Source organism: Mastacembelus armatus, chromosome 3 (assembly GCF_900324485.2).
Source record: "Mastacembelus armatus chromosome 3, fMasArm1.2, whole genome shotgun sequence".
Classification (NCBI taxonomy): domain Eukaryota; kingdom Metazoa; phylum Chordata; class Actinopteri; order Synbranchiformes; family Mastacembelidae; genus Mastacembelus; species Mastacembelus armatus.
In genome coordinates, this window is record NC_046635.1 from 25141329 (window position 1) to 25169214 (window position 27886).

At 38.9% G+C, this 27886-nt stretch overlaps 4 protein-coding genes across 11 annotated transcripts; 1 reads left to right on the forward strand and 3 right to left on the reverse strand.

Annotated features, from left to right (window-relative positions):
- Positions 1 to 560: 560 nt before the first annotated feature.
- On the forward strand, positions 561 to 9050 carry slc7a6 (solute carrier family 7 member 6). 4 transcript variants are annotated; one of them, XM_026294351.2, is made up of 11 exons: positions 561 to 597; positions 755 to 2511; positions 3330 to 3885; positions 3980 to 4105; positions 5178 to 5322; positions 5407 to 5530; positions 5637 to 5740; positions 5911 to 6007; positions 6302 to 6451; positions 6883 to 7066; positions 7166 to 9050. In XM_026294351.2, exons 3-11 carry the CDS (start codon positions 3396 to 3398, stop codon positions 7231 to 7233), a joined length of 1488 nt encoding a protein of 495 aa, XP_026150136.1. In that variant the 5' UTR covers positions 561 to 597; positions 755 to 2511; positions 3330 to 3395; the 3' UTR covers positions 7234 to 9050. The 4 variants fall into 4 exon arrangements, with proteins under 4 accessions (XP_026150136.1, XP_026150138.1, XP_026150137.1 ...); XM_026294353.2 differs by having other exon boundaries at positions 755 to 1007; XM_026294352.2 differs by having other exon boundaries at positions 755 to 928.
- Positions 8530 to 12142, reverse strand: slc7a6os (solute carrier family 7 member 6 opposite strand). The gene is made up of 5 exons (XM_026294356.1): positions 11906 to 12142; positions 11047 to 11376; positions 10132 to 10338; positions 9602 to 9734; positions 8530 to 9427 (listed from the first exon to the last, which is right to left on the reverse strand). Exons 1-5 carry the CDS (start codon positions 12092 to 12094, stop codon positions 9297 to 9299), a joined length of 990 nt encoding a protein of 329 aa, XP_026150141.1. The 5' UTR covers positions 12095 to 12142; the 3' UTR covers positions 8530 to 9296.
- A 3448-nt stretch (positions 12143 to 15590) lies between these two features.
- Positions 15591 to 20591, reverse strand: adgrg3 (adhesion G protein-coupled receptor G3). Its single transcript, XM_033325706.1, has 13 exons — positions 20449 to 20591; positions 20077 to 20149; positions 19610 to 19697; positions 19241 to 19369; positions 18776 to 18940; positions 18640 to 18694; positions 18466 to 18557; positions 17328 to 17446; positions 16817 to 17094; positions 16563 to 16665; positions 16079 to 16392; positions 15823 to 15985; positions 15591 to 15749 (listed from the first exon to the last, which is right to left on the reverse strand). Exons 1-12 carry the CDS (start codon positions 20489 to 20491, stop codon positions 15870 to 15872), a joined length of 1575 nt encoding a protein of 524 aa, XP_033181597.1. The 5' UTR covers positions 20492 to 20591; the 3' UTR covers positions 15591 to 15749; positions 15823 to 15869.
- Positions 20592 to 21162: 571 nt separating this feature from the next.
- Positions 21163 to 27817, reverse strand: LOC113122671 (adhesion G-protein coupled receptor G2-like). 5 transcript variants are annotated; one of them, XM_033325128.1, is made up of 15 exons: positions 27761 to 27816; positions 27477 to 27505; positions 27303 to 27374; positions 26441 to 26656; positions 26126 to 26294; positions 25434 to 25596; positions 25174 to 25296; positions 24715 to 24837; positions 24361 to 24400; positions 24086 to 24192; positions 23768 to 23883; positions 23144 to 23412; positions 22569 to 22674; positions 22013 to 22335; positions 21163 to 21889 (listed from the first exon to the last, which is right to left on the reverse strand). In XM_033325128.1, the coding sequence occupies exons 3-15, from the start codon at positions 27352 to 27354 to the stop codon at positions 21777 to 21779; spliced, it is 1920 nt and encodes a 639-aa protein (XP_033181019.1). In that variant the 5' UTR covers positions 27355 to 27374; positions 27477 to 27505; positions 27761 to 27816; the 3' UTR covers positions 21163 to 21776. The 5 variants fall into 5 exon arrangements, with proteins under 5 accessions (XP_033181019.1, XP_033181020.1, XP_033181021.1 ...); XM_033325129.1 differs by having other exon boundaries at positions 26441 to 26533; positions 27761 to 27813; XM_033325130.1 differs by lacking the exon at positions 22013 to 22335 and having other exon boundaries at positions 27761 to 27817.
- Between the last annotated feature and the right edge of the window lie 69 nt (positions 27818 to 27886).

Sequence of the window (27886 nt, forward strand, 5' to 3'; positions counted from 1 at the left end):
ATGTTGATGTATTTGTACTTATCTCCATTTAATGTTACTTTCTACTTCAGCTCTGTCACAAGCCAAGCCTGATATATGGTACTTTTTTTATCTTTCTACATGTATTTGATAAGTTTAGTTGCAAGTTGCTTTGCAGATGCAGGTTCTTAATATAAAATATAGACTAAGCAATGATAATGATACATTATTATGGATTAAGCCTCTTGATACTACATAAATGAGTTAAATATGTCTCCACCATTATAAGCTGCAACATTTTTAATGTACTTTCCCAAAAATTTCAAGATTATTATTGTGACAAAAGACTTCCTTTATATTACAGTTCAGTCAATCATGGAAATCTATTTCATAAAGTACCAAAGTATATTTACTCACGTGCTGTAATTGTGAGATAGACTATTTGTACTTTAATGAGTATTTCCATTTCCTGCTACTGCATACTTTGGCTTCACTACATTTCAGAGGAAAACAGAGCTGTAGTTAGTAGTTTACATGTTGGAATCACATGTGTAAAAGAAAATACAGAATAATCATAAACCTTTAGCTCCACCTTCAATGGCTGCAAAACTACACTGCATCAGTATAAAATACTTAACAGTGAGATGTGCCATTGAGCACTTTTACTTCTGGTACTTCTGGTATATTTGAATGCTAATAGTGTACTTTTGTACTTTAGTACATTTTGGAATGCATGCTTTGACTTGTAATTGAATATTACTACGTTGTGGTAGTTATACTACTTCTTCCCCCACAGTCATGCTGCACCTTTACGGTGCTGCGCCAGTGCAGCAGCGTCATGACGCCTCCTCTGAACCGCAGCAGCTGCAGGAGCAGCAGCCAGTTGTTTACCGCTGCTCATGTGTTTGTTCCAGCGGACACCGTGTCACCAGGCTGCCCAGAGCACCAGGGAGGAGACAACCCGGCACAGGTGAGCCTGAAAACGCCCGGACTGTTACCGCCGAGGAGGAATTTCTTCTCTTTAACCAGAACACTGGTCTGCGGATGCGGTAAACCTCTGACAACCTTAATTCAGATAACACACAGCACCGGGACAAAAAGGAAATTCCGTCTGTTTTCTTATCCGGGGTTTACAGCTGCGACCAGCTGACCGCAGATAGTCGAGATCGAGCCAACAATGAAAGCTACCGTGGACTGATTTACGCTTTCAAATGGTGTCTTTAGAAATACGGCCTGTCACTGGATGAAGGCGAAGTGAGCGCAGATGTATTTTTGTCAGATTTGTCCCTTTAGGATCCAGAGCCCTGATGTGTAATTAATCATGGTCAAGACTAAACACTCTTTCCACTTTCAACTTATACTAGACTCTAGGTTCACCGTTTTGTAACAGGTGCTGAAATATGTATTATTAATATTATTATTGTTGTTGTTGTTGTTGTTGTTGCTGCTGTGAGGTACTTTTGTACTGCCCCTGCTGAATCTCCCTTTTGCCTTGTGGACTGTGAGGTTTTGGTCTGTACAAATGATGTGACATTCAGTTTAGAGGCCGTTTGAGAGAGAGAGAGAAAATACTTCCACTTAGGCTTTGACAGACATATTTGTGGCTTTATTTTGAAAGTGGTAAGTTTTGTAATTCAGAGGCTGTTGACCTCATGACCTCACGTTAAAACTGAAGCTATTGGTTTAAATCACCCTCTAAGAAGGTTTCATTCATTTTGAGCCTGAGCGTTTGTAAAGGGTCATGACTATCAGAATTGGATTTGTTTTGTAAGTGTTCACCTGTTTTCACCACATATAACACAGGTTGGACTAAGTCTGAAGCTTGCTGACTTTCTGACCAAAGTAATGTGCCATGGCCCTGCTGAACTAGACAGAGCTGCACTTTAATCTTGAGTTTAATTGTGAAATGTCAAATATCAGGAGCTTCCTGTTATGTTGCAGCTGCAGCTCCTACACTGGGCCCAGAGATGAAAATGATTTCAAATGGCAGCAAGGCCTAAGAGATGATAATCTTCCTCAGACATGTAGCCTACATACTGCACATACTGTATCCACTGAGCTGATGAAAATGAAGAAAACTACAGTGTAAATGCCTGTCATGAGTCCCTAAAGCCAATAGTTACACAATGCAGTGTCTTATTTTGTCAGATTAACAATCCAAACCCCAAAGAAACTGAGTTTACAATGAAAAAAAAAAAAGAAAAGCAGCAAATCTTTGCATTTGAGTGTGTTTGGAATTTTTGTTTGTACATTACTTCAAAAACTGTTGAGCAACTAATCGATTAATCGTGTCTGCTAGATAAAGATAAACTGTAGCTTTGAGCTGAGCTGAGCCAACCAGCACAGCAGCCAGTAAAAGTGTGGAGAGAAGACGCTGCAGCTCTGTCTGTCTCACACAGCATGGACACCTGTCTCCCCCCCAGTGCTGACCCTTCTCTCAATGCTAGAAAATGGTTTACTCTGCATTATATTAAGCTATTTAATAAAAGCCCAGGAGGGAGGTGTGTCAGACGCCCTACAACAAATTCAGCTCCTGTACAATCACACAAGCAGGTTTGTCTGTTTACTTTTGTCTTTTGAAAGTTTGCTAATGAAACAAGTGATGAGTTTAATTATTATTGTGTTGAATGTGTTTCCAACTATAAGACTAGACAACACACCTGTGTTGTTTTCTTCTGAATTACTGAAGGACTAGCGTAATGCTTGGCATGACAGACTCCTGTTTGATTTGGGCTTCATTCAAGCAGCTTGCAGCTAAGGTGCTGCTGTTTTTTCTGTCTGTTTCTGAGTGATGTGTTTCAAGTTAACAGTGAGTCACTGACTGGTGTGTTATCACCAGATAAACAGGTGGTGCAGCGGGGAGTTGGCGTGTGAGGAGCAGATGCATAATGTTTGAACTGAAGCATGCACATCACATGCACAGACACAAGCAGCAGCTCATGGTTCAGTACCATTTAATGTTATTTTGTCTTCTACACTGTACAACACAAACATACTACACACATACTGCTATTCTAAGCTGCTCTGCTGTGTGGTCGGTTAGTGAAAGATAAATAATAATCTTTCACTAACTCTTCTCTAATAAAATTTTCAGGTATTGTTTTTTATTTTTATTTTTTATTTTTGTTGAAGCCACATTGTCATGACATGTTTTGACAATTGTTTCTTGTTTGGCATTTGGAGCAGTGGCCCTGAGCACATGAACCCAGCCTACAGCGGAGTGTCCACCTCAGGGCATCGCACATGATGGCTCTCCTGACTCACTCTCTGCTGTTGTGTTTGTTCCACACCTCTTTCCTGTTTCAAGATCCTGCTTTCTCAGTGTTCGACACATTAAAGATCAACATGTTACATCTGACTCTATTGGACAGGTTGCTCCAGGGGTTGCCAGATAAGGTCCTCCGTTCGCCTTGGCGCAGGACAGAGACGACGGCACCATGGCCGACCGTGACGAACCCAAGCAGAAGAGCGGCAGCGCTGCCAGCTGTCTCCGTCCTGTGCAGCCTCCCAAAGACAACATGCAGCTGAGGAAGGAGATCTCGCTGCTCAACGGTGTCAGCCTGATCGTGGGGAACATGATCGGCTCTGGCATCTTCGTCTCGCCCAAGGGTGTGCTCATCTACAGCGCTTCCTACGGGCTGTCCCTGATCCTCTGGGTGATCGGGGGGCTATTTTCAGTGGTGGGGGCCCTGTGCTACGCTGAGCTTGGCACCACCATCACCAAATCAGGTGCGTCTTACGCCTACATCCTAGAGTCATTCGGCGGCTTCATCGCATTCATTCGTCTGTGGACGTCATTGTTGATTATTGAGCCCACCAGCCAGGCGGTCATCGCCATTACATTCGCAAACTACCTGGTGCAGCCGCTGTTCCCAACATGTGATCCACCATATGCAGCAGCTAGGCTCATCGCTGCAGCGTGCGTGTGTAAGTACATGTGAGCTCCTGTGTGTCCCGCTGCTGTCTGCCTGCCTGCCTGCTTGCCCGGTGCGCGTGCATGAAAACCTCCCTGTCTCCTCAGGCTTGCTCACATTCATCAACTCTGCCTACGTCAAGTGGGGCACCCGCGTGCAAGACGTTTTCACCTACGCCAAGGTGCTGGCCCTCATCGTCATCATCGTGACTGGCGTGGTCAAGCTGTGCCAGGGTGAGTGGGGCCTTGACTGGGATAAGACCCCGTGCATGTCCACACATTACACAGCCACAACGTTATGACCACAGACAGGTGAGGGGAATCACATTGATTAGCTCTTTTAAATCACATGGCATAGATGGATTACTGATCTGGCCTACAGAGCACAGGCTCTGGGGCCCAAGGGGTCAGGGGGCCATAAACAAGGACCATGAAGGGAAAGTCAACAAACAGCAAAGCAATACAGGCAAAAGTTGATGCCCAACAGATACAAAGAGATACAAACTGTGACAACCAAAATATGAAAAGTCTCCAAAAATAGTCACAGAACAAGTACATGGGACTGTAGGTTTAAAATGGCTATCAAGAGATGCAAAACAAGCTACAATAGGCACTAAATGGCTAGAAAAGACACACATCAACCACACAAACTGATTACAAGTCATGTGGTTGCTCCTACAAATGTTGGAGATATAGGGCCTTTTACATATTTGCGCCCAGGGGCCCAGTTTCTCATTACCCTTCAATGCCTGTCAGTGTGTGGGTATATTAGGCATCAGGTGAACACTCAGTCCTTTAAACTGATGTATTGGGAGCAGGAAAAAACGCGCGACTGTAAAGGTCTGAGTGACACTAGAAATTGTGAAGGTTAGATGACTGGGTCAGAACAGTTCCCACACTGGAGGCCTGGCTGTTTTCAAATTCCACTGTGCTTTTAAAAAGATTAAAATTAGTTTGAGCCCTGGTTAAAATCAGAAACATTCAGCAGACTGATTGATGGTCTTACAGACTGTAACTATAGGAGCAAACAGATTTACAAAAGCTGTGAGTTACTGTGTGTTAGGGCTGATAGGTGTATGTGTGCATCTGTGTTTGTCTGTGTAAGCAGCAGGTTGACAGAGTGCAACTATGTCACAGCTGAAAACCGGTTGCACTACAGATCAGACAGCATTTCTTCACTTATTGAAAGCTCAGCACACATTTAACATCAGCAACAACTATAAACAGCTCCCAATATGCTGATTATTATTTGAATAGATGCAAAATCATTTCACTTCATGCTTTAAGTGCTGTACCTACATCTTAGGTTACACAGCCAACTTTGAATCATCCTTTGAAGGCTCATCGACAGATCCTGGTGACATTGCACTGGCACTTTACTCTGCTCTCTTCTCGTACTCTGGCTGGGACACTCTCAACTTTGTTACCGAGGAGATCAAAAACCCAGAAAGGTAACCTGTTGTTACGTTTTCTGTAGAAAGTAGGTTTAGTGGTGGATTTGAATACTTACATCACACCTACTGCTCTTGTTCCAGGAACCTGCCCTTGGCCATCGGCATCTCTATGCCCATTGTTACCATAATCTACATCCTCACCAATGTGGCCTACTATGCTGTTCTGGATGTTAGTTCTATACTGGCCAGTGATGCAGTAGCAGTGGTGAGTTAACAAACTGTAAAGTGCGTGAAACAAACAGATGCCATTTGTGGTGTATGTGTGTGAGCTGAAACTGCAGCTGCTAAAATAAAATGTGTGTGTATTTCAGACATTTGCAGATAACACGCTTGGTGTGATCAGCTGGACCATCCCCATTGCTGTGGCTCTGTCCTGCTATGGAGGCCTCAATGCCTCCATTATAGCTGCATCCAGGTAGAAGACACATACCAGACAGTTCTGCAAAAATCTGCAAAAGATATTTTATACTAATTTATTCATTCTGCCTTTCATGTTCATTTTTATGTGACGACTATAAGAGACCAGTACTTTTCATGAACCTCTGTTTGAACGTCTGTTTTTCAATTCATGTGTATTGTGTCCAGGTTGTTCTTTGTGGGCTCTCGTGAGGGTCATCTTCCAGACGCTCTGTCCATGATCCACATAGAGCGATACACTCCAATCCCTGCTCTGATATTCAATGTACGGATATGGATCGATTAAATACTGGTGGCTTTGTTTTGCATTGTATTAGCTGATCTGAGGTTGTAAAAATAAAAATAATTGTTACATATTTTCATCCTATGCTAAATTTAGGTTCCACTGTAGAAATGAGTAAATAAATGATGATGATGTTATATTTTGCAGCTCTTTACCCACTGACATTTTCTTTTACCTCAGGTACATGAGAAGAAAAGAAGACTCCTAATTTTGTAGTGAAAACTGTAATATTGCCATGTCTAATAGTTTTCATCCTCCTATTCTTCCACTGTGCAGTGTGTGATGTCGCTGATCTACCTGACAGTGAAGGATGTCTTCCAGCTGATCAACTACTACAGCTTTAGCTACTGGTTCTTCATGGGTCTGTCCATCGCTGGCCAGATCTATCTGCGCTGGAAGGAGCCTGACAGACCCAGACCTCTCAAAGTAAGACCCATTAACCATACCTGTGTAATTCCACACATGCATGCATTCATTTGCATATCTGAATCTAAGAAAATGACCTATATTATCTATGTATATTACCTAAATTACCTATATTGTGATACTCTTAATGTTAACAGAGGAGATCATAGCCAAATAACTAATACTTTGTCTGCCATTGCCCCTGTTTCATAGAGTTTCTTTTTTCTTATTGGGATTGATTTTATGTTTCACATATAAATATATTTACTACTGCAAACCCTGACTTATCTTACAGGCTTGTCCGTATAGATCGGAAATTAACACGCTGAATTAAGGGGGTGAATTGTAATAAAAAGTAACTGCATCATAGTTATCACATGAAAGCAAAGATTTTCTAATAAGAATACAGTGTTTTTAGCTCATGACCTCCCTCCTGATTTCTCCCTCTGCAGCTGTCTTTATTGTACCCGCTGGTGTTCTGTCTGTGTGCTGTTTTCCTGGTGGCAGTGCCTCTCTACAGCGACACAATCAACTCCCTGATTGGCATTGCTATTGCCCTGTCTGGCGTTCCTGTGTACTTCCTGGGTGTCTATTTACCAGAGTCCAAACGGCCACCTATCATCATCAAGCTACTGCGTGAGTTTAGCACACACCCAGCACCCTAAGGAAACAGGCACACTTCTCACTGGAGCCGTATCGATGTAGGCTCAGCTAACATGTTGTCTTTTACTGCAGGTTCTTTGACTCACTTCACCCAGAACACCTGCTACTGCGTACTGACACAGATGGACAAAAGTGAATAGTACCCACCTCATTTTAAAACCTGTGAGGTCTCAGCACCCTCACAGTCATCAGGGGACAAGGTGAGGGGTTCTGCTGTGAAAAATGGATTAATGCCTTTTGTTTTGTACTGTACACTACTCTGAAGGTCAGACTTCAATGACTTGTTTACAAACTGAAAATGCTGTCACAGATGCACAAATTCACTTGCAAGTTTACCCCGGAAATCAGAGACATTTAAGGATTTCAACCTTAAGTATAGCCAATACTGTTATATCGCATAGTATTGTTTAATTTAGTCATTACACTATTTAATGACACCTTAAATATTATAAAAGACTTGCCTTATTAGTTCTACAGATAATTGTAGAGATGCTGTTTGTATTCATGACCACAGGCAACTGATAATGATGCAAGTACATTTTTATATTAATTTAACTTAAAGATATTCTGTGCAGTGTATGTGAATGGGTTTATTCTCACCTGAGAATTAAGGTATAAATTGTCTAGGATGAAAATAGGGAAGTACTGTTTTGTCTGCTGCTATGAGAAGATGTTAAGTCATACGTCATGACCTTTATATACTTTTGGTGTCATCATGTGGTAGTTTTTCACATTTTAACTCATGTCACATGGTGAAATAGAACGCTGGGTTTTGTTTTCCATTTTCTGTATTAATGACTTGTTTGGGCTGAGGAGGGGTAAACCGTCTCTATCCAGTACTGTAAAATCACATGTCTCAAGTTACCCATAGTTCCAACTGTTTTTCAGAATCTATAGTTTATCCTAAATGGCACCTCTTGGGTTCAAGACACTGCTTCATCTTGTCCCATTAATAAGTAATGGCATATGGAACTTTAATGTGCAGTAATGCAACTACAACTGCTGATTATTCCATTGTGTATGACTTGAGAGAGACATGAGAAAACTTGTTCACTGTAGCTCTGGTTCATTTTAAGCTTTTATTCTTAAGCCTAAAACCCTTTTACATAACTCAAAACTTCAGACCAGTTTGTCTGATTGTAGACTGATTGTCTACATACATCTGCCATCATAAGCCTACCTCAAAAATAGCACCACAATGCCTCAGAAAAACAACTTAAGAGATCACAGCTTCCAGAAATAATTAGAATGTCTCACACCTCCTTTCAGGAACCCTTTCTTCACATGTCAAAAAACAAAAACACTTTTACTGAAAATTGTAGCTACATACTGTTTAGATTTCTTCCACCTCCAAATTGATATGAGTTGATTTTGTGATTCTCAAATTCTTAAATTAATCCATTTATTTTTGTCCTGTAGGAAAAAAATGACAAGCGTTTTATTTTGAAAGCTTTCTTTTTATACACATCTACATATTTACAAAATTAATTCAACAAGCATCCAAGAGAAACAATCTGAATTTCTCAGGTAATTTCTGAGCCAGACTCACATATCACCACGCTTTCACATTATGCAATAACTAACGCTCACAATTAAACACACATACACATTCTACCATGCACAAAATGCAAACACCCTAAAATGCAACCACACGTGACCCGAGGCATCTCACTAACAGAAGTGTTAACAGCACAAAGCATACAAGGCATATCACACTAATGTGCAGCATTTCTAACACACATCCACTGTAAAGAAACACCCACACACAATTTCACGCCACCACAGAAAGTAAAAAGACACTGGACCCTTCCGTAAATAACACCTACTCTTTCAAAATCTGTGGGATCAGGAGAGAGATGGATTTCAGCCTAAAAGATTTATGTATGCAATAGCTGGAACAATTAGTGGTCAACAAGCTTTGTGACTGGTATTTTAACACTGTGGCATGTAAAAATTTTACTTTTTGAAAAAAGCATGTTGATAGTGTTAATGTGATGTTTGTCAGATCTACTTGAGATTAGGAACTTAACAGACTGAGTGCTACGCAAACCGCTACACTTTCATGTGGGAATTCTTGATTATTTCCGATATGTTCCAGCAGTGGTTTTCCTCCACTCTCACCTACACAGGTCTGCTGAGTATGGTGTTATCTGTGGAGATGGCATTAGGAAGCTCCACTGACAGGTGTGGATTAAGGGGCAGATCAATCAGAATCATATTTATCTCCATCATTGTCCTCGTCATCTTCACCGTGGCAGCCCAGCTCATGGAGCACCTCCCTCTGGTAGCTATCCCAGCTTCTGCGGCTGTACGAGTGCTCCTCCTCCCAGTAATCTGCATACATGAGGCAGAAATCGCCCAATGAATGAGAGTAAAGACTTTTTCAGCTGAAATGAGGATAAATCCAGTGTAAGAAGCCTTCATATGAACTAAAATGTGATGATGCAGGAAATGATAACTAAGGAAAATCTGATTCCATGTGTAGTTATTTGTTACTTTAATGCATACCACCATAGCGCTCCTCTCTGTCACTGTCTGTGTTGCTCTCCTCATCAGGGTAGTCGTTCCTCCAGTTGCCTTCCTCATTTTCATCATCCTCATCTTCATACACCTCCTCTTCATGAACCACAAGATCAGGCACCTGAGATAAGCAACAACCCATTTACCTGAGAGCTCCATTTTCTCGATTCATTATTTCAAAATTCAAATCAGCATGATTTACACCTGTAATAAAACTACAGTGATTTTCTTCCACTGCTTCAATTTCAGTCACCTGCAATGAACTTAGTCCATTTTTAATGCTACTTCCTACATGCTTACAACATTACTAAGGCACAAACAATAAGAGACCTCATTATACCTTATTTGTCTCAGTGTATAACAGAATGACATGAGTCACCCAAATATTAAGTAGCATGTAACAATGTGAAAACCTGTTATCCCCCATTTTTCTGCTCTCTATTTCATCCATGTCTTCATTCACTCACTCCGATTTCAGCACTCATCATTCATCTGTCCGTCCATCCATCCACACACACCAGTTCTCCCTCATCGGCGTAGGCCCTAACAGACAAAATGTCCTGGATCCACCCTGGTGTAGCCGTTTCCTGGTAGTACAGATCATAGACGTAGTCATCGTCCTGCTCCCGGTGTTCTTCCCCAAGTCTCTCTCCAGATATGCTCAAACGCTCCCGCAGCATCTTTGTGTTATTACACAAGATCACTTCCGGGTCTGAGGACAGCATCTTTACAGATACACAGCAAGATCACAGCTGAGGTTATTCACATTAGCAATGTTGACAATTTAACACACAATACAATGTGGAGCTAAAAAACTCAATTATGTGCCAAAACCACAGATAACTTTTGTATTTAATCAGCTAACTAAATGGCTATTAAATATTTGCTGTTGATCTTGAGTAAGCATGTGGTGTCAGGAGAGAAGCCCTGTGGCTGCAAACTAATTGTTTTGATCAGACTAAACATCAGTTTTTCTTTAACCAAGATTAAACTAAAACATCTCTCAGATGTATTATAGCTGACTGAAAATGGAAAGGAACAGGGTTGACTAAATACGACTAAAACAAACCTCAAGTTGTGATCTCAAAACACACACCTAATGTTAAAATCTACACAGGAAGGAAAAAGTATAAACACTGCTCAAGTTAGTCTGCATTGGTTCGTTTGTTGATAAGAATGTGCCATCTGCCTAACAAGCGTCTGGCAGGTATTGTTACACATGGAAATAAGCATTGTAAAGTAAAGTGCAACCACACTTTCCTGATTCTTCTCACCATGGCCTCCACTCCTATGTCCTGTGTGTGTGGTAACATCAGCCTTTTCATCTATGAACTATGTTCTTTCTTTTCTTAATACATTTTAACACTTTCTCTTATCTTGTGCATCCATGCACAACATATATAACATGCTTCACTAAGTCACACTTAACTTACCTTTCCAGACGACTTGTCCTGACCCTCCACATCCTCGTGTATAAGATCAACCACCTGGATTTCATCAAGTCTCCAACTTTTTTTCCCCTCTTTCTCAGTTTTCTCTACGATCTCTGGCTCATCTGTGTGGGGAGGTTGTAGCTCAGCTGTGCCTGGCAGCCCTGTACGGTGGGTAGAGAGGATTCTGTAGCGTTCTTCCCGTCTAGTGCTCCACTTTGTGCTTCGTAGGTCCCCGATTAAACGCTGTGAACTGGCAGCAGAGGGACGCAGTGCATGGGCCACGCGGGGCCGAGCCAAAGCTTGTCGGACCTGTGTCTGCACAGGAGCATCCTGGAGATGACAAAGGTGAGAATCTGCCTTTAATGCCTGACCCTTCTAAGTTAGCAGGAACTCTATTAAGTAACATTAGACAATGCTTGAAACAACATTTCATCGTCCATGCTGTCATTTGACGCGATCTTCAGTCAGAAACACGACAATGTGGCTTAAACAGAAGTCTGCCCCTGTGTATTTAGCTATTCCGCAATATTACAGCAGCGCAGCTTTGAATGTGCGTGAAGACACGTTATTTTTTTACGCCTGCAACACTTTAACTACGTCAAGACACGCTACAACACGGTTTGGCTCACCCGTGATGCTTTGCTAACGTGGGCTAGCAGCGTAGAATAGCCTGCTATGCTAACAACAACTAGCACTGAAGGCGTGTTTTCCAACAACAGTCACGGTAACTATCTGAACTGACAAGAAGCAGCCACACTCAGTGAACTGTTAGGTCTGTGCCGACGTTAATCCTTAAACTTTGCACCGCCCGCAGCGGCTAACATTAGCCAGCAGCGGCTAGCAGCGGAAGGCCGCTCACCTGTGTCGCCACGGTCGCAACGAGTTTGAAGACAGAGTTTTCCACGTCGGCTTCATTGGGCTCCGGTACCGTTTCGCCGGAGGTCTGGGCCGTTTCTGGCCTGATACGTTTGCAGGCCAGCAACAACGCATCGGCGGGGTCAGTCCCTCTTTTTCGCTTGACTCGCAGAATCGTCGTATTAGGATCCATGTTGTCCGTTTGTCTGGCAGTCAGACTCCCCCCGCCTTTATTTCCGGGTCCCACAAACGTCACAGCCTTGTTTTTCTTCTTCTCTGGGTATTATAAGTGAATATTATTCCACAGAAATTATATAATATAATAACTGTTAGCTCAATCTATTAAAGTTTTTTCCTAAAATGATAATTTCATGGCCTCAAGTGATGCCTTCAGTTTCTATACGATCACCAAGCTGTTTTACTGCAGTCTGGAGTCTATCAGCTTTATTTATTGTTTTTAAAGGAATTTATTCTAAGCAATAAAAGTGACAATGACAAAAAAGTTAAGTCATTAAAAGTACAAATTACTGGATCATCTTACAGAAGTTTGTAGTCTTTTAAGATGAACAGAAAAACAGATTTTATAAATCCAGCATACAATATCAGTTATAAATGAATGTAATTTAAAGTTACTTTAATCAAGTAGAATTACGATGTTGCTCATCCATTCATTTTCTATACCCGCTTTTCCTGAAGGCCAGGGTCACGGGGAGTGTTGCTCATGTTTTAGCCATTTTATAACACTTCAAATACCCTATTTTCAATGTAGTGTACATTTATTTTCAATCAATTAAGTGACTGTGCTAACTATACAGCCATAAAGCTGTATAACCAACAACATGGTGCTTGTCCTCAGTGAGTAGTCATATGATGTTTAAGCATGTGCCTGAGGTGGTGCAGCACTGAAAAGCCACTGGAGTTTTATTCCCCTCGGGTCAGCAGAGCTTTTGTGAAGTGGCTGCTGGGCTTCAAGCAACAAACCTGTCTATAAAGGCAAGGCAAGTTTATTTATCTAGCACAATTCATACACAGAGTAATTCAAAGTGCTTTACAGAAATAAAAGACAAGTTAAAAGTACATAGGCAAGAATCAAAATAAGAAACAGCAAATAGTGAAATTACAATTAAAGGAAACTGAGTGCAGATAAATCACTGTCACTTGTCATATGTTATATGCCACACTAAAAATAAAGGTTTTTAGCTTGGACTTAAACATTGCCAGAGATGAGGCTTGTCTAACATAATCAGGAAGCCTATTCCAGGTTTTAGCTGCATAGAACTGAAACGCTGCTTCTCCTTGTTTAGTCCTGACTCTGGGCACGAGCAGAAGGCCTGTCCCTGATGTTCTCAGAGTTCGAGATGGTTCATATGGCATCAACATGTCAGAGATCTAATGCAGTGCTGAGCCATGAAGAGACTTTTTACACAAGCGGTGCTGTTTTGAAGTCTATTCTCTGAGAGACAGGAAGCCAGTGCAGAAATCTGAGAACAGGATTAATGTGGTTGTACTTCCTAGTTCTAGTCAGGACCCGAGCAGCAGCGTTCTGAATGTACTGCAGCTGCCTTACAGCTCTTTTTGAGAGCCCTGTGAACAGGCCGTTACACTAATCTCACCTGCCAGTGATAAATGAGTCTTTCCAAGTCTGGTTTAGACATGATCCCTTTGATTCTGGCAATGTTTTTGAGATGATAAAATGCTGACGATGTTATCAATTTAATGTGGCTGTTAAAATTAATGTCTGAGTCCATGATTACCCCTAGATTACCCCTAGATCTTGATTTTTAAATTTTAGAGAAAGAGACTCCAGGTGACTGCTGACATTTTCTCTTTGTTTCTGTGGCCCAAAGATGATTACTTCAGTCTTGTCACTGTTTATTTGGAGAGAGTTGTTTTGCATCCAAACAGTGATCTGTTTAATAGTGACACAATGAATCCACTAGTCCATATTCACCAGCTGTGAGTGAAATGTAAATCTGAGTGTCATCTGCATAGTTATGGTAGGACACATTATTGCTGCGTATGAACTGGCCTAAAGGAAACATGTAAAAATTGAACAACAAAAGGGGTCCCCCACATGTCAACACTATTTGGTCTGAGTCACAGTTACCAACTTCAATGAAATACTTCCTGTCTTCAAGATAGAACTTAAACCATTTAAGGGCAGTACCAGAGATGCCTATCCAGTCCTCTAACCTTTGTAACAGGATCACATGGTCCACTGTGTCAAAAGCAGCACTTAGATCCAGCAGTACTTAGACAGAGACTCTGCCAGCGTTGGTGTTCGGACGAATGTCATTTGTCACCATGATGAGGGCAGTTTCAGTGCTGTGATGGGGCCTAGAACCTGACTGAAAATCATCAAAGCAGTCGTTTAGCATGAGAAAGTCAGTAAGTTGTTGGTAAACAACCTTTTTCAAGGATTTTGCCTAAAAACGGAAGGTTTGATATGGGCCGGTAGTTGTTCAGTACCATAGCATCAAGACTGCTCTTCTTCAGGAGAGGCTTGATGACAGGGTTTGTTAACCTACTCACTGTAGCAAACAGGACACGTGAGTTGTTACTGCTGTTGTTGATGATTTCAGAAAAATACATTTCTCTCTTTCTATGTAGAGTTTCATTGAGTTTTATTAACATCTTTATTTTTATTCTTAGTATCTGCAACAGGCACATCATGGAAAACTGGAGAATATAAAGAAAATGCAAGTGTGTAAAAAGTTTTGACAGAAGACCTAAGCTATTTGTCAGTATTTCCGATAGTCTGGTTTAAAAAAGTAACCAAATAAAGCAGTAATGTCTGTACTTACATCAAAATTAAATGTGTGTCTGTTCTAATGAGTCAAACCACAAGACACAATAATGTTTTCCTCTAAAAGAAGAATGAGTGCAGCTCTGACAGTTTGTGAGAAAGGCCTAACTGAAGTCACTGAACATGTCAAAAACAAAAAAAAAAAGGACAGGAAGTGGTCCTTTCTTTTCTTTTTCTTTTTTCTTTTTTTGTTAAATTCAGTCTGACTGACAATGGAAAACAAGTAAGTGACAATTTTGAGAGATTTCTATATTGCGTCATCATTCTGGGAAAGCAGAGTTTCTTTTAATGTATATTCTACTATGAATTTGAAGGCAAAACTAGTAGTAATGATATTTCTGTTGCATTTGACTATTTGATTAAGGTGCGACAGAGTATAAATCTCCATCTCTCACTTAACAAAAAGACAAAATCAACAACCCAAACAAAAAAGTTAATTTCACAAAACAATAATGGAGAACAACTGAACTGTACTGGATCTGTACATTTGAATGTCACTCAGCATTTGTGTCCATTTTGGTGACTTCAGTATGTGAATTTGAACCACTGATCAATAGGAGACTGGCCCTTTCTTCCTTTTCAGCAACTGAATGAATAAATAAATAAATCAATGTACAATCCAGAGTAAATGGCACAGTACAGTAGAAACAGCTTAGAGAGAGATTTTGACAGATAGTTTTGGTGAATATAGTTGTATCACCTTCTTGTGTGTCATTATAGCAAAATATATTGTACAATGAAGTATGCAATGTAATGTAATTGTGTTGGATTGATATGCTTCTAGGTAACACTGCCTTACCAAAAAAAAAAATGTCAGATACAAAATGAATTTTGCTGCTTTGAGCAAAGTTGTTTTTCTGATCGTATGTATTATACTGCTCAGTTTTACAGAAAAGACTAAGATTTTTTTATTTAGTGATTTATCAGTAAATTATTCACATTTATCTGTCTAAGTCAAATATAACAATAACCATGGGATTCATAACAAAAGAAACAGTAAGTAATAAGAAGTGGTTACAGTTCATGATGCACTATTATCTATCTAATCCTATATTAACAAGTCAATTAAGTTATTGTTAGTTATCATTTAACTGCATAAGCCTGTATTACAAAGGCCAATATACACCTAATATAGGCAGGGGCTAATACACTAGTGATAATATCAGTTATTGAAACTGGTAGTCATCATTTTCTGACAGGAATCGTCTTTGCCTGAAGAGTTGGTATCAGATCGAGACTTGCAGGTCAAAGCCAAAGACCAGAGGAACATAAATACACCTGAAAAAAGAAAAGAAAGGCTGTGACCTCTTCTCCTGAATTATAAAAGCACATAGCATGCTCTATCATACACAGAATCATACTCAGACTGACCCTGCAAAGAGTTGATTATAGTGAATATGTAGATCCCAGGGACGCTGATGTAGGTGAAAGTTGCTAGTACCCAGGATAACCCCAGCACACAGCTGAGGCCCAGCACTGTGACACTGTCCTTCCATAAGTCTTTCTCTCGCTTCATCTTCCAGCTACTGCCCGTTTCAATGCTGTTTTTTCTTATGCTCTGCAGTTTAAACACAACCAGCCCCAGCATGCAGGAATTGTACAGTATCATCACCACGCATGGCAAAGCCACAGTAGTGATGAAGCTGACAAGAGGCCTCTGTGGAACCTGGTTGTTCATCCAGCACCTATGGGTTATTAAAATACAAAACAGTAAAAAAAGTGAAAAATATAAAGTTAACTTTGAATTCCTGCACTGACATGAAACAAAGCTAGAATCAGTTTTGCACTTGCTTAAGAATCCAAACCTTTTGTGCTGTTCAATATTTAAAATCATCACAGTGAATCTATTTCTTACATCTGTGCTGTTGAATTGCGGTTGTTTGCATCCTTTATTTCCAAAGTGTATTTGCCATAAACACCTGAAATCCCACAAACCACTGCAATCAGTGTAGGAAGACCTGCAGAAAGATCCAGATTTTAATTCAACAAGCTCAAACTATGGTCAAATGTTGCTGAGCATTGTTCTATGCACTTTTGAAAATTATCTATATTAAAAAAAAAAAACATTTAAATTCACACATATCTGGCAGCTAACCAGCTTTTACCCACCCCATCCCACCAAGCTGAGTTTGAGCAGGTATCTCTGAACATAGATGTTAAAAACTCGGATGAGGAGAAGATAGACGTGGAATCCCTCCAGAACTGCCCAGCTGAACGTGGCCAGCAGGGCCCAGTGTAAAAGTAGACCCAGAACTTTACAAACCCAGCCCTCATCATTATTCAGCAGCTGCACCCAGAAGCAGGACAGTAGGAAGCTGAGGTGGAGGCAGAGCAGTGCCGCTGTTAGCTGTATGTGCACGCTAATGACTTTCTGTGAGCGCCTCTGGCTGCAAGACAGTAAACAGAATAGTGTGACCATTTTTGTATAACCTATTTAGCAGATACAGTAATATGTCTTTCTATTTCTGCTTTCTCCGATATCTATGCCACATAAAGCAATTCTATAATAATGAGGACTATACCCTCAAACTCTGTGTGTGTCACTAGCTTGTGCAAATTATCTATTACAGATATTTTATATTTTATTTGATTCACCCTATAGGTCAAATGGAGAACTCACTGTAGGCATGAATAAATGATCAAGCTGATGACTGTGAAGATGACAGACAATCCTGATCCAGTATAGGTTAAATAGGTAAGGATGGCAGAATTTCTTTCATCCAGTGATAATACTGGGTTCTGAAACAGAAAAAGATGCAACAGAAATTAAGAGGCTTCTTCAAGTCTGTATTAGTTAACTTGAATGTGTCTTGCAGTTCTGCTCTATGCCTTTGTTGCCTTTAATGTAGCATAAAAAATGGAGTGCTTTGCTGAGTTGGCATGCATTAAATTCATATTTTCTTTTGTAAACTTTCTGAAGATTTGGTTAAATTTTGTGGAAACTTAAATGTACACCAAGTAGGTACGCAAAATGATTTTGGGTAAAATATATTTTAAAATTACAGAAATTTATAACAATAATTAACTAATGTGTTGTTAATACTAATTATAATAGCAATTTAATGTTAACGGTTTTGTCTAATGTTATATTGTTACTAATACTGGACTGTAAAAAGGCCAAGGGTACTATCTGACTGACTTTCATACAATGGGTCAATTCAAAGTGGATGTGCAATAGGGTGTTTTTTTTTTTTGCATAACCTACTGGCTACCCCACAAACTAATGGAGTCAGTTAATGATATATGACTTGGTTTGCAAAGTAACCCACTGTTACTATTTTCAGAAGTAAGGGGGGGTAGTCAGGCATGCTAACATTTGCAGTCTTTGCATGTACACACATTTTCTCTTGTGTTTGTGGTTTTGAAACTGATATTTATGTGAAGTGTTAGGTTACATACTATTGAATGCCAATTATCAGTCTTTCTATAGTTTTGTAGTTGGAGTATACAGTAGTTACACTTTTGGGGGCAGTCGTGGCATAATGGATAGGTAGTCGGATTTGCAATCCGAAAGTTGCAGGTTTGAGACTCAGGACCAGCAGGAATTGTTGGTGGGGGCGGAGTGAATAGCCACCTTCAATATGACTGAGGTGAAACCCTTGAGCAAAGCAACTGCTCCCACACACGCACAGAGTGGGCAGTTGCAGCAATGGCTGCCCACTGCTACACGTGTGTGTGGGTTAAATGCGCAGATATTAAATACTTATCCACAAATGTCAAGATGTGACTGAATAATTGCAAAGATCTAATCATTTTACCACTAGCACAGCAAAGAAGCTGAGGTGGTTGCAGCTGCAAATAAATTCAGTTCCAATGTCACTGGTATCACATCCATCTGTGCTCCAGTAACCTAAAAAAACACATATTGCACAAAACTTAGTCTTTTTACAAAAGAGTGAAAATACTTGGATTGGGCCGTGTATGTGTCTTACCTGTTCCATTGACCAGGGTTGACTCTTTCCAAAAAACACAAGTCCCATTTTCCACCTGAAACATATTCAAATTCAAAAGTCAGGAAAAAGCAGATGGCAGGTTTAAGCATATGCACAGCTAGTTTTGTTATTTTACCTGTGTGTTATATTTGAATGTTAGTTTGACAGGTTGTGAGAGGTTTGTGACAGAATGGTTTCCTGCCTTCACTGCCAGTACTAGCCCCCCTAAAACAATACCATTTCTGTGGGCAGGTTGGTTAAATGTAGACAGTTTTCTTCCTTTTCTTTGAGGGGGTGTCAGCTACAATGGAAAACAGAGGCAGGAAACAGGGCACATGACATCAGTACTGAGATGAGGATCATTTGAGGTAAATCAGTACAACAAAAATAGCATCAAAGGTAGTAAACGTTTTTCAGTTTTCATAGTACTATGTATACCCATATAGGTTACTGCCATCAGATTTCCCAAAGCTCAAAAAATGTCCTTAATTCATCTACTTCTCCTTATCTAGAAATTGCTAAGTGTTAATATTTATTTAAGGAGGCATTAATTAGTCTCAAGTAAGAGGTCTCCTGTGGCTCCAGTTTCATGGCTACTGACCTTAAAGTAAGTGCTGTTGATCACAGTGGCCACCAACACTACCTCATCCTTAAACTCAGCTGTACTGCTTTTCTGGAGAGCTGAGGATGGGATGTAAACTTTGTGATGAGGAGTGACATTTTCTTCAGCCTAAAAAGCACAATGTTAACACATTGGACATTGGACACCAAAGACAACACACAGTTTATATGATGAATAATTAATAAACAATTAATGAAAAATCATTTTGGATGATTTTAAAAAAGAATGTGCATGTGCATAATGAAGTCCACAAAACAGTTTTTTTCATGTCATAAAAAACTTGAGATTACTGTACCACCTCAAAACCAGATAAGAGCTGTGAGCCCGTTACCCTAAATACAGCCTCACCTCTTTATGCATGTTCACCCTATGATGAATGAAGTCTTTCGGGATATTTCTTCCTAATGTACAGCTTACAATTCTCCTCTCGTAACAGCTGCCAACACATAACTCTCAGATTTCAGCAATCACAGTTATACAACATATAAACCATATTAAACTTTACTAATTTACAGACACTTATGGACTGGCCAAACTTTACACCTCTTTAGCTGATGAAGCCATTTTAAAACACCCATGGGTGAAATCACAGTCATTTCATTTTGTTCCTAAAATATATGTTAATATCTAATATGTTTAGTCAAATTCATGCACTTATTTTGTTTCAGGTTTTTATGTCATCACGTCAAAGCTATCAGCATTTATTAGATAGTAGAAAACAGCCATATATATTCATTACTCTAGGGGAAAATACATTATCCCTCAAAAAGAGGAGTGTAAGAGCATTAGTATCAGCTTAGTGTCCAATGAGTTACCTGGTCCAGGGCTCTTCACCATTCATACAATCCTGAAGAACATTTCGACAGAACCTTGCCCCAGTGACCGACACTAAGGAAAAAGGAGAAATACAAATAGATATAAGAGTTAAAGATAAAACATATGATCAAAAAGATGTCAGATGTCACTTCAGAGAATCATGAGACATGGTTTTCTATCATGACTTCTATCATAATCAGGGAAACTGTGGGTTTTAACATTTCACAACTGGTTGGCTAAGAGTTCCTAATGTCAGGGAATATTAAGTTTGCTCTTAGTTTGACAGTTATCTTCTTTGATATCAATATATGTATATTATCATTCACCCCACAAGCACACAAGCATAAACACAACAAATGTGAAAAACTCACCAGCTAGGGTTACATAAAACAAGATGGGTATGCTAATCCACATTGTGTCTCGCTGTTCCTCAAACACACGTATACTGGTACACTTCTGTATCCTGTGTTGTTCTGCTTGTGAGTTTTGATGAAGTGAGCAGGGAGTTTCACATCTACATCACATGGTAGTGTCAGAGTGGTAAAGCCATGACAGGAAGTGATTCAAGTTTGTTCAAAGCATTTGCGGATGTTTCTTTCAATACAAATTCCTAATAGTTCATTAAGGCTAATTAAATAGTAAAAATATATTGTGTTTTTTCGATCAACATGGGTCTTTCATTTGATACCAAGTTGTCATCATTTATTTCTTTGAAAAAAATCATTACTGAAACAATAATGTGACTGTTGTGCAGATCATAATGGTCACTATGTACTGACAGCTGCAATTTTATAGGGAAGCAAAACTACCAAATGTTTTTACATTAAGTCTTCTCAGGACCTGAATTTAAATCGGAAATAAAGAAACCTTAACAAAAACAAACTTAGTAAAGGGGTATAAGAATTTTAACAAATATAGGTCTAAGTAAGTTTTAAAAAATACCACTTTAAACTCAGTTATTCAAAAACTCCTACTGATCCAAACCACTCCTTCTGTTCTTCACAATATGAAGTCTACAAAAACCTTTCTGGTGTACTTGCCAGTACACACAGTAAAACTCTGCAATTGGCCCACAGTGCATCACCTCCGGTCTTTAAGCCAAAGGTAGGTCATGAGACTCTACTGAGTTCCTTCACTCACATTTAAGAAGTTTAACATCTTGGCCACAAGCAATGGTTGGTGCAGAAAGTATATTCTAAAAATGAGCAGGTGTCACACTCAGGGAGAACTCAAAACCAAATTCTTTTGCTCATGTCCTAGTGTGAGTCTGATATGTTTTCATGAATAATATAGTCACATTCAGAAATGTGTAAGTTTTAAAATAATATTAAAACATTTTAAGTATTTATGTCTGTAGCAAATACTTTTCTAGTAAAATTTCCATTTCTCCATCCAAATCACGACAAGGGCACAACAGCAAATCTTACTCATCACAACGGTCGATTTTATTTACATTATTTCATTATTTAAAAAGTTTCCCATTGTTGAGCTATTTGAACAGGAACCAGTAGAGGGCAGAATTAGCCTTGTGATATACTGAGATCCAGTGACATGGATTTCTATTTCATTAGAGTTAGCTAAAATAAATTTTCAGACATTTAGGTAAAATCTAGATTTCATCTTGTAGAGAAATGAAACATGCAATAATAATGAAGCTGCTCTCTATATTATCACTCAAACTAATTGCACAGAAGGGGATCTAATCAGATTTTGTTCCTGCAGTGGTCATGGGAGTTGAAATCGTCCTGTTCTCCAGCTCTCTTTTCCTCTGCTTCTTGTCTGACTGACAGATCCACAGGAATATAAATAAACCTTTAGAGAGACACACATGTTAGGGGCTGCTACAAACAAGGTAAATCAATAAATCTGACACAAATGCTTATGAATTGAAGCATCATTCAATCAAGGGATTTAAGATACAAACTGGCAGCAGACCTTGTGTGGAGTTGAGGATGCTGAAAAGATATAGGAGGGGGTAGTTAACGTATCCTGAGCCCAGGAAGGCCAGGCCCCAGGTGGTCCCCATCAGGCAAGTAAGACCGAGCACAGTAATGCCATTTCTGCAGGACTCCTTGAGCATCTCTCTCCAAGTGTTTCTCATAGTCTCGGCTCCAAGCTTCACGTTTCTCCTGAACACTTGTTTCATCTTAACAATACTAGAGGCCACTGCCACCAATATGCCAGAGTTGAAAATGAATATAAGGCTGAAATACGCTAAGTTCAAGGAGTAGAAGAAAGTGTCATCTGTGATCCAGCAGCTGTAGGACAGTCAAGTAACCCAAAAAAACTGTCACAGAAACAGAGACTGAATACAGATCATCTATATACAAGTTACATAAACTAAGTCAGCTCTTTATTAGGGACAACATGCTAAAGCTAATGGAGTGGAATCCAGCAGTCCTGCAATAAATCCTTGATTCATGAAAGTAATAATGTTTTTTTTTATATATCTTTGGATTAATATTGCTAAATTCAATTAAAATTGACTTACATTGCATTAGTTTGGTTAGTGTCAGCCATGGTCATTTTTGTAACTCCATAAAGCTGTTTTAAGTCGTTCAGTCCCAAAGAGACTGCCACAATTACACCAGGAATCCCTGTGAGTCAAACACACACCCACACACATACAGTTTAATATCATGTTAATTAGTAGTTAAGGTGGTGAACATAACAGGAGGGCCTACTCCTGATGGACTTTCTATATAGCAAGAATACACAAAACATCATCACCATCAAGACATTTCTAATGATGCTATAGTGGAATAGGATGGCAAGAAACACAGGCTTTCTTTTATTCAAATTATCCATTGGTTTTTTGTTGGAATCTCATGTATGCATCCTTACAGGCACATTCGAGAGGTTGCAGTCATTTACCAGTTGCCTCTGGTTTGTGCTACTTTCTGTGAAACAGGGAAGTGAGTTTTTTCACGATAAGTTTTCTTTTTACAAACACTGAAACATGTTCCTGGCATTTCCTGCTCATGTTCTACTTTAACTGTATGACTTCATGTTCACTTCATGGTACACCACATCAGCATGTGATAAATACAGTAGGTGAACACTCACCCCATCCAGCAAGAGACAGCTTAACCAGGTAGTGTTTGTAGTAGGTGTTGAACACCTTTATCAGCAGCAGATAGAGGTGAAGTGCCTCAATAGCCATCCAGGTGAAACAGGAGAGTAAAGAGTAATGCATGAACACGGCAATAAACACACACACCCAGTTTGGCTTCACTGTGGCCCCCCACTCGGTCAGCAGGAAGGTTGAATTGAGCAGAAACAAGGCCCCACTTAGCGACACATGAATAGAAATGGAATAATCTTTTCTGTGTTTCCTGAGGAAGAGAAAGCAGGAGAATGACCAGAGGCACATGTGACATATCCACAGGAAAAAGTAAGGGGGCTTTTGATAAGGAGAAAGGATTTTGGTTGTGCTTTTTATTGCAGTAAGATGTTACAGCATCGCCGTGATATAAAAAAGTTCCAAATACATGAACTGCTGAATCCTCATTAAATTAATATTTATTTGTCTATTTATTGTGTTTTATTGCAGTGTTATCACAATGTTGTGACACTTAGAAGTTAGAAGAGATATTTATCAGCGGCACATCTGATCAGATAGACAGACAGACAGATAGATAGATAGATAGATAGATAGATAGATAGATAGATAGAAAGAATTACACTTACTGACTGAAGACATACACTAAGATGGACAAAGCACTGAAGAAAGCAGACAGGCCGCAGCCTATGTAACTGATGTAGGACAGTATTTTCCAGTGGACTTCTGCAATTGGTTCTCTTATCTGTAGACAAGATAGAATTCAGATCTTAACTTTTATAAACATCTAAAAATAAGTCAGAGACACGAGTAACAAGATTCTCATATATACTGTGTCAATACCAGCATTATACCAGACCTGTATAAAAGTGATGGACTTTAATTATTAATTACAAATCACTACATAAACAGGAACACACATGTCAGTTCCAAATTTGTCTGATTACCAGTAGGACAGTAAAAGGTGTTGCATGGTTGCAATTGCAAACAATGTCAGTTTGGTTATCAAGGGTTCTGGTGGAGGTCTCACATCCATTTGTTTTCCAGAGTCCCTCTAGGAACATAAACCATACAACTTCAGTTAGTTCAAATGCTTACAACGTTAGTGATTTGTTGCTGCAAGTTTAAAATGTACAGCTTTATTTTCTCCAGTTTGTCAGTGAGTTAATGAATATGAACTACACTAATAAGGGCTTTACTGTTTATTATGGAATATACATACCTTGCTCATCAAAGTAGTGACACTGTAACCTTGAGTCATTCTGTAAAAATATGAAAATATAGCACCTCCTTAAAGTTACCACATACCACCCAGTCAAAGAAAGTTACAGAATTGAATAAAATGAACAAAATATAAAACAACCCCCAAAGCACAATACTGTGAAAAATGAGAACAATTTAGTTTGATGTTGCCATTAAAAGGACAATATATCCTCACTGAGGTAGCCCAGAACAGCCATAAATGAATATGTGACACTGAGTTTGTTTTTGTTTTTTTGCTTGGTTACACAAGCTACACAATAATCAGAAAGACCGATGTTAATATTTTAAAACATGCAATCAAGAACAGACTTACATCCATATTTCTGTGCACATCAACTTTGAAAATCATCTGAATTGATGTTTTCAGATTATAAAGGTGTTGTTCCTCCAGTAGTTCTATTCTGAGAACCATTGATGAGATGTCCTCGTGCTTGATCTAATGAGGAGACAGTTTTAGTGCAGTCGCTGAAGAAACACTAAACACTGACCACTATAACACAGACCAGTGTACTCTTCCTCTTATCAACTTTTTTTATAATAAAGTTATATATGTATATAATGCAAAATATACAGTTGTGCTCATATATATATATATATATATATATATATATATGTAATATTTATATTATATATATAATATTTATAAAAAATGTTGATAATAGGAAGAGATGAATTTTACTGTTCATGACAATGAGTAACTGCAAATTATATGTTGAGATATGATGGTGTGAGGATGGATAATACAAGAGTACACAAGATAATGAAAATGTACTTCAAACTGGCTGTGCTGCATGTAGCTGACCAAACCAATAACCCTCCTCTCCTTTGGGATGGTGTGCAGAGCGTTCACTGGCAGCCAAATCTCAGGGATATATGATTTATTTTGAGGCAGCAGCTATAGTGAATATAGTAAGAAAACACACATAAAGTCTTCAGTGTTAATCATAACATACAAATATAATATTTATTTTAATTGAGCACTGCTTAAAATCACCACATCACAAATACCATATTCACAGTCAGCCTGCATACCTGTGGAGCTTCTATCTGGATCCTTAATTTGTTTCCTGCAGAGTTGAGATCAGTCTCAGTGATGTTGAATACATTCAGCGACAAAGCCTTCAGCCTGTAGTTCATGGGGCCATTCATAAGCCAGGATGTATTCATGATTGTATGGATCATCCTTCTTTCCACACTGTAAAAAGACAATAGGCCTTATAAGAACCTAAAGAAGAACTGAGCAATGTGACATGAGCATTTGTGACCTTCACAGAACTTCATGTCAATTTATTTCCAAAAATATGTATGAGTTATTTAGTTTTCTGTGATATGTTGACTTGGCAGTAGACCTCAGTATTGGAACAACAGTCATTAGGTGCCATAAATGTATGTTTTAAACTATTTTCCTATTGCATCACCACTGGTGACGGTTGTATTCACACAGAGATGACGTGGTATACTACCATCGCTACTTCTTTTACTACTTGCACTAGTTGTTTTAAATGCAACTAGTAAGATGTTGCATTCAAAACGACAAATGTCAACTTGATGGAAATGCCATGGGATCACTAAAGTTCATCAGGGTTAATCACATAGGAATTGTCAATGTCTAGACTAAACTTTGTGACAGGTGATCCAATAGTTTTTTGAAACCAGAATTGTGGACCAACAAAAATGCATTTCCTTCTACTCAGAGGATTAGCTGCAGCAGGCCTGACACTTACTTTATATAGGCCATCTTGACTACAGGGTTGCTACTGAAGAGCTGGAGACATGATTCTCTTATGTAGAAGAGTTGTGTTATTGCCTTAAGGTCAGAGCTGTCACTATACAGAGAATATATCAGTGGCAAGATGACAGTTTCGTTGCATATGTATAAAGAGCAAGTCAACTCTGAGAAGTGAGAGAGAAATCAGAGTTACAGAGAAGCTAGAGGTGCAAATGAATCACCTGCGCCACTGAATAATTTCTGACCCCATTATAAATAATGTGATATATTTTAATGTATAAAGTTAGGTCGAGACACAGCGTATACTTACTTTGTTGTACTGTATATGTAAAAGTGGCAGAAGTAGAAATTAAGTTAGTGTCTAAGCAAAAAGATGATCCATTGAACCATGTCATGTTGCTGGCTGTGCACAGAAAGACACATGGAAATTCATCCAGCTTGCACTTCACAGTATTAATCCGTTCATCTAGGATGACGGCATGTGGTGTAGTAATATTAATGTCACTTCTTGAAATGCTGAAACAAACTGAACCCAGAAAAAGATAACAAAAAACAAATATAATTAATTGTATCTTAAGTACATGGAGTCACAATAATATAAAAAATTTGAATTGAAAGCACAAAAACAATTAAAGCATTTTTAGATTAATGTTACACCTGTAAAAGATCAGGCCAGTTTTATGGTATACAATATTGAGTAGTATTTCCCCTTAAGAATCAAAAAACTTCTAGTAACCTCAAATAACATGTCATAATAGTTTATTGATTATATTTTGTATTACTTATATAAATCTACAAAGAAATTAGTGATACCAGTTTTCAGATGAATGTAGCAGCATAAAAAGTAATATTTACCACTAAAACAATAAAATAGCATTAAAATGGAAATAGAAGTAAAGTACAAGTACCTTTTTGGATCAACATAAAAATCACACACTGACTCAATCTAGTTTCTAATGTAATCCCTAGAACTCTATTATGAGGTCATTTTTGTTTTCTGAAACCAAATGTGTAAGAATTACTGATGTACTTCAGCTTTGGAGAAGTTTGAAAAGCACAAGAGTTGAAATATATGTTGAAATACATTTGAATTTTAGCAGCTTCATGTAAGTGCAGTTATTGGATTTTAAATATTCCTATTTCTCATATTCAGGTTCCTGTAACATTTATACCTTTGTCAGCCAGTGAACTGGGCAGCAGCATTAACAGAAGTAGGGAAACCATTGTACTTCATCAGACCATAACTGATGGAATAAATAAAGCTGCATTTAGTTCAGACATATTATATTATATCCAATATGTCAAGTCAGACAAAAGAATCCAAACACAACAGGTTTAATACTCACCAAATAGCGACTTATTCTCCAGTGTTCAGCTGTGGTATGAATGCACAAAGCAAATTTTAAAAAATTTTTTTAAAGTAAACTGGGGGAAATCTTTCTTGCAGTTCTTTTGTCGGACAGATTGAAATATTCGGACAGATTGAAATATTCAAATTTTCAACTTTTCTAGTTAGATGTCAATAATCAAAAATGAGCTCTGACAGATTCATCATAAAAATAAAACTAAAATAAAAACCCCAAACTTTTTTCGTTAATAGTCAATAGACATGGAGTAGTTCTCCTCTTACCTCGAAAGTGAACAGGATGAGACAAAGGCCAGTGAACTGTGCTGGTTTGGTTTAGCTCATGACTCTGCAGTTAATAAAATACAGTAGTAGCTTGTGTACGGTCAGATGGAGAAATTTGTTTTATGC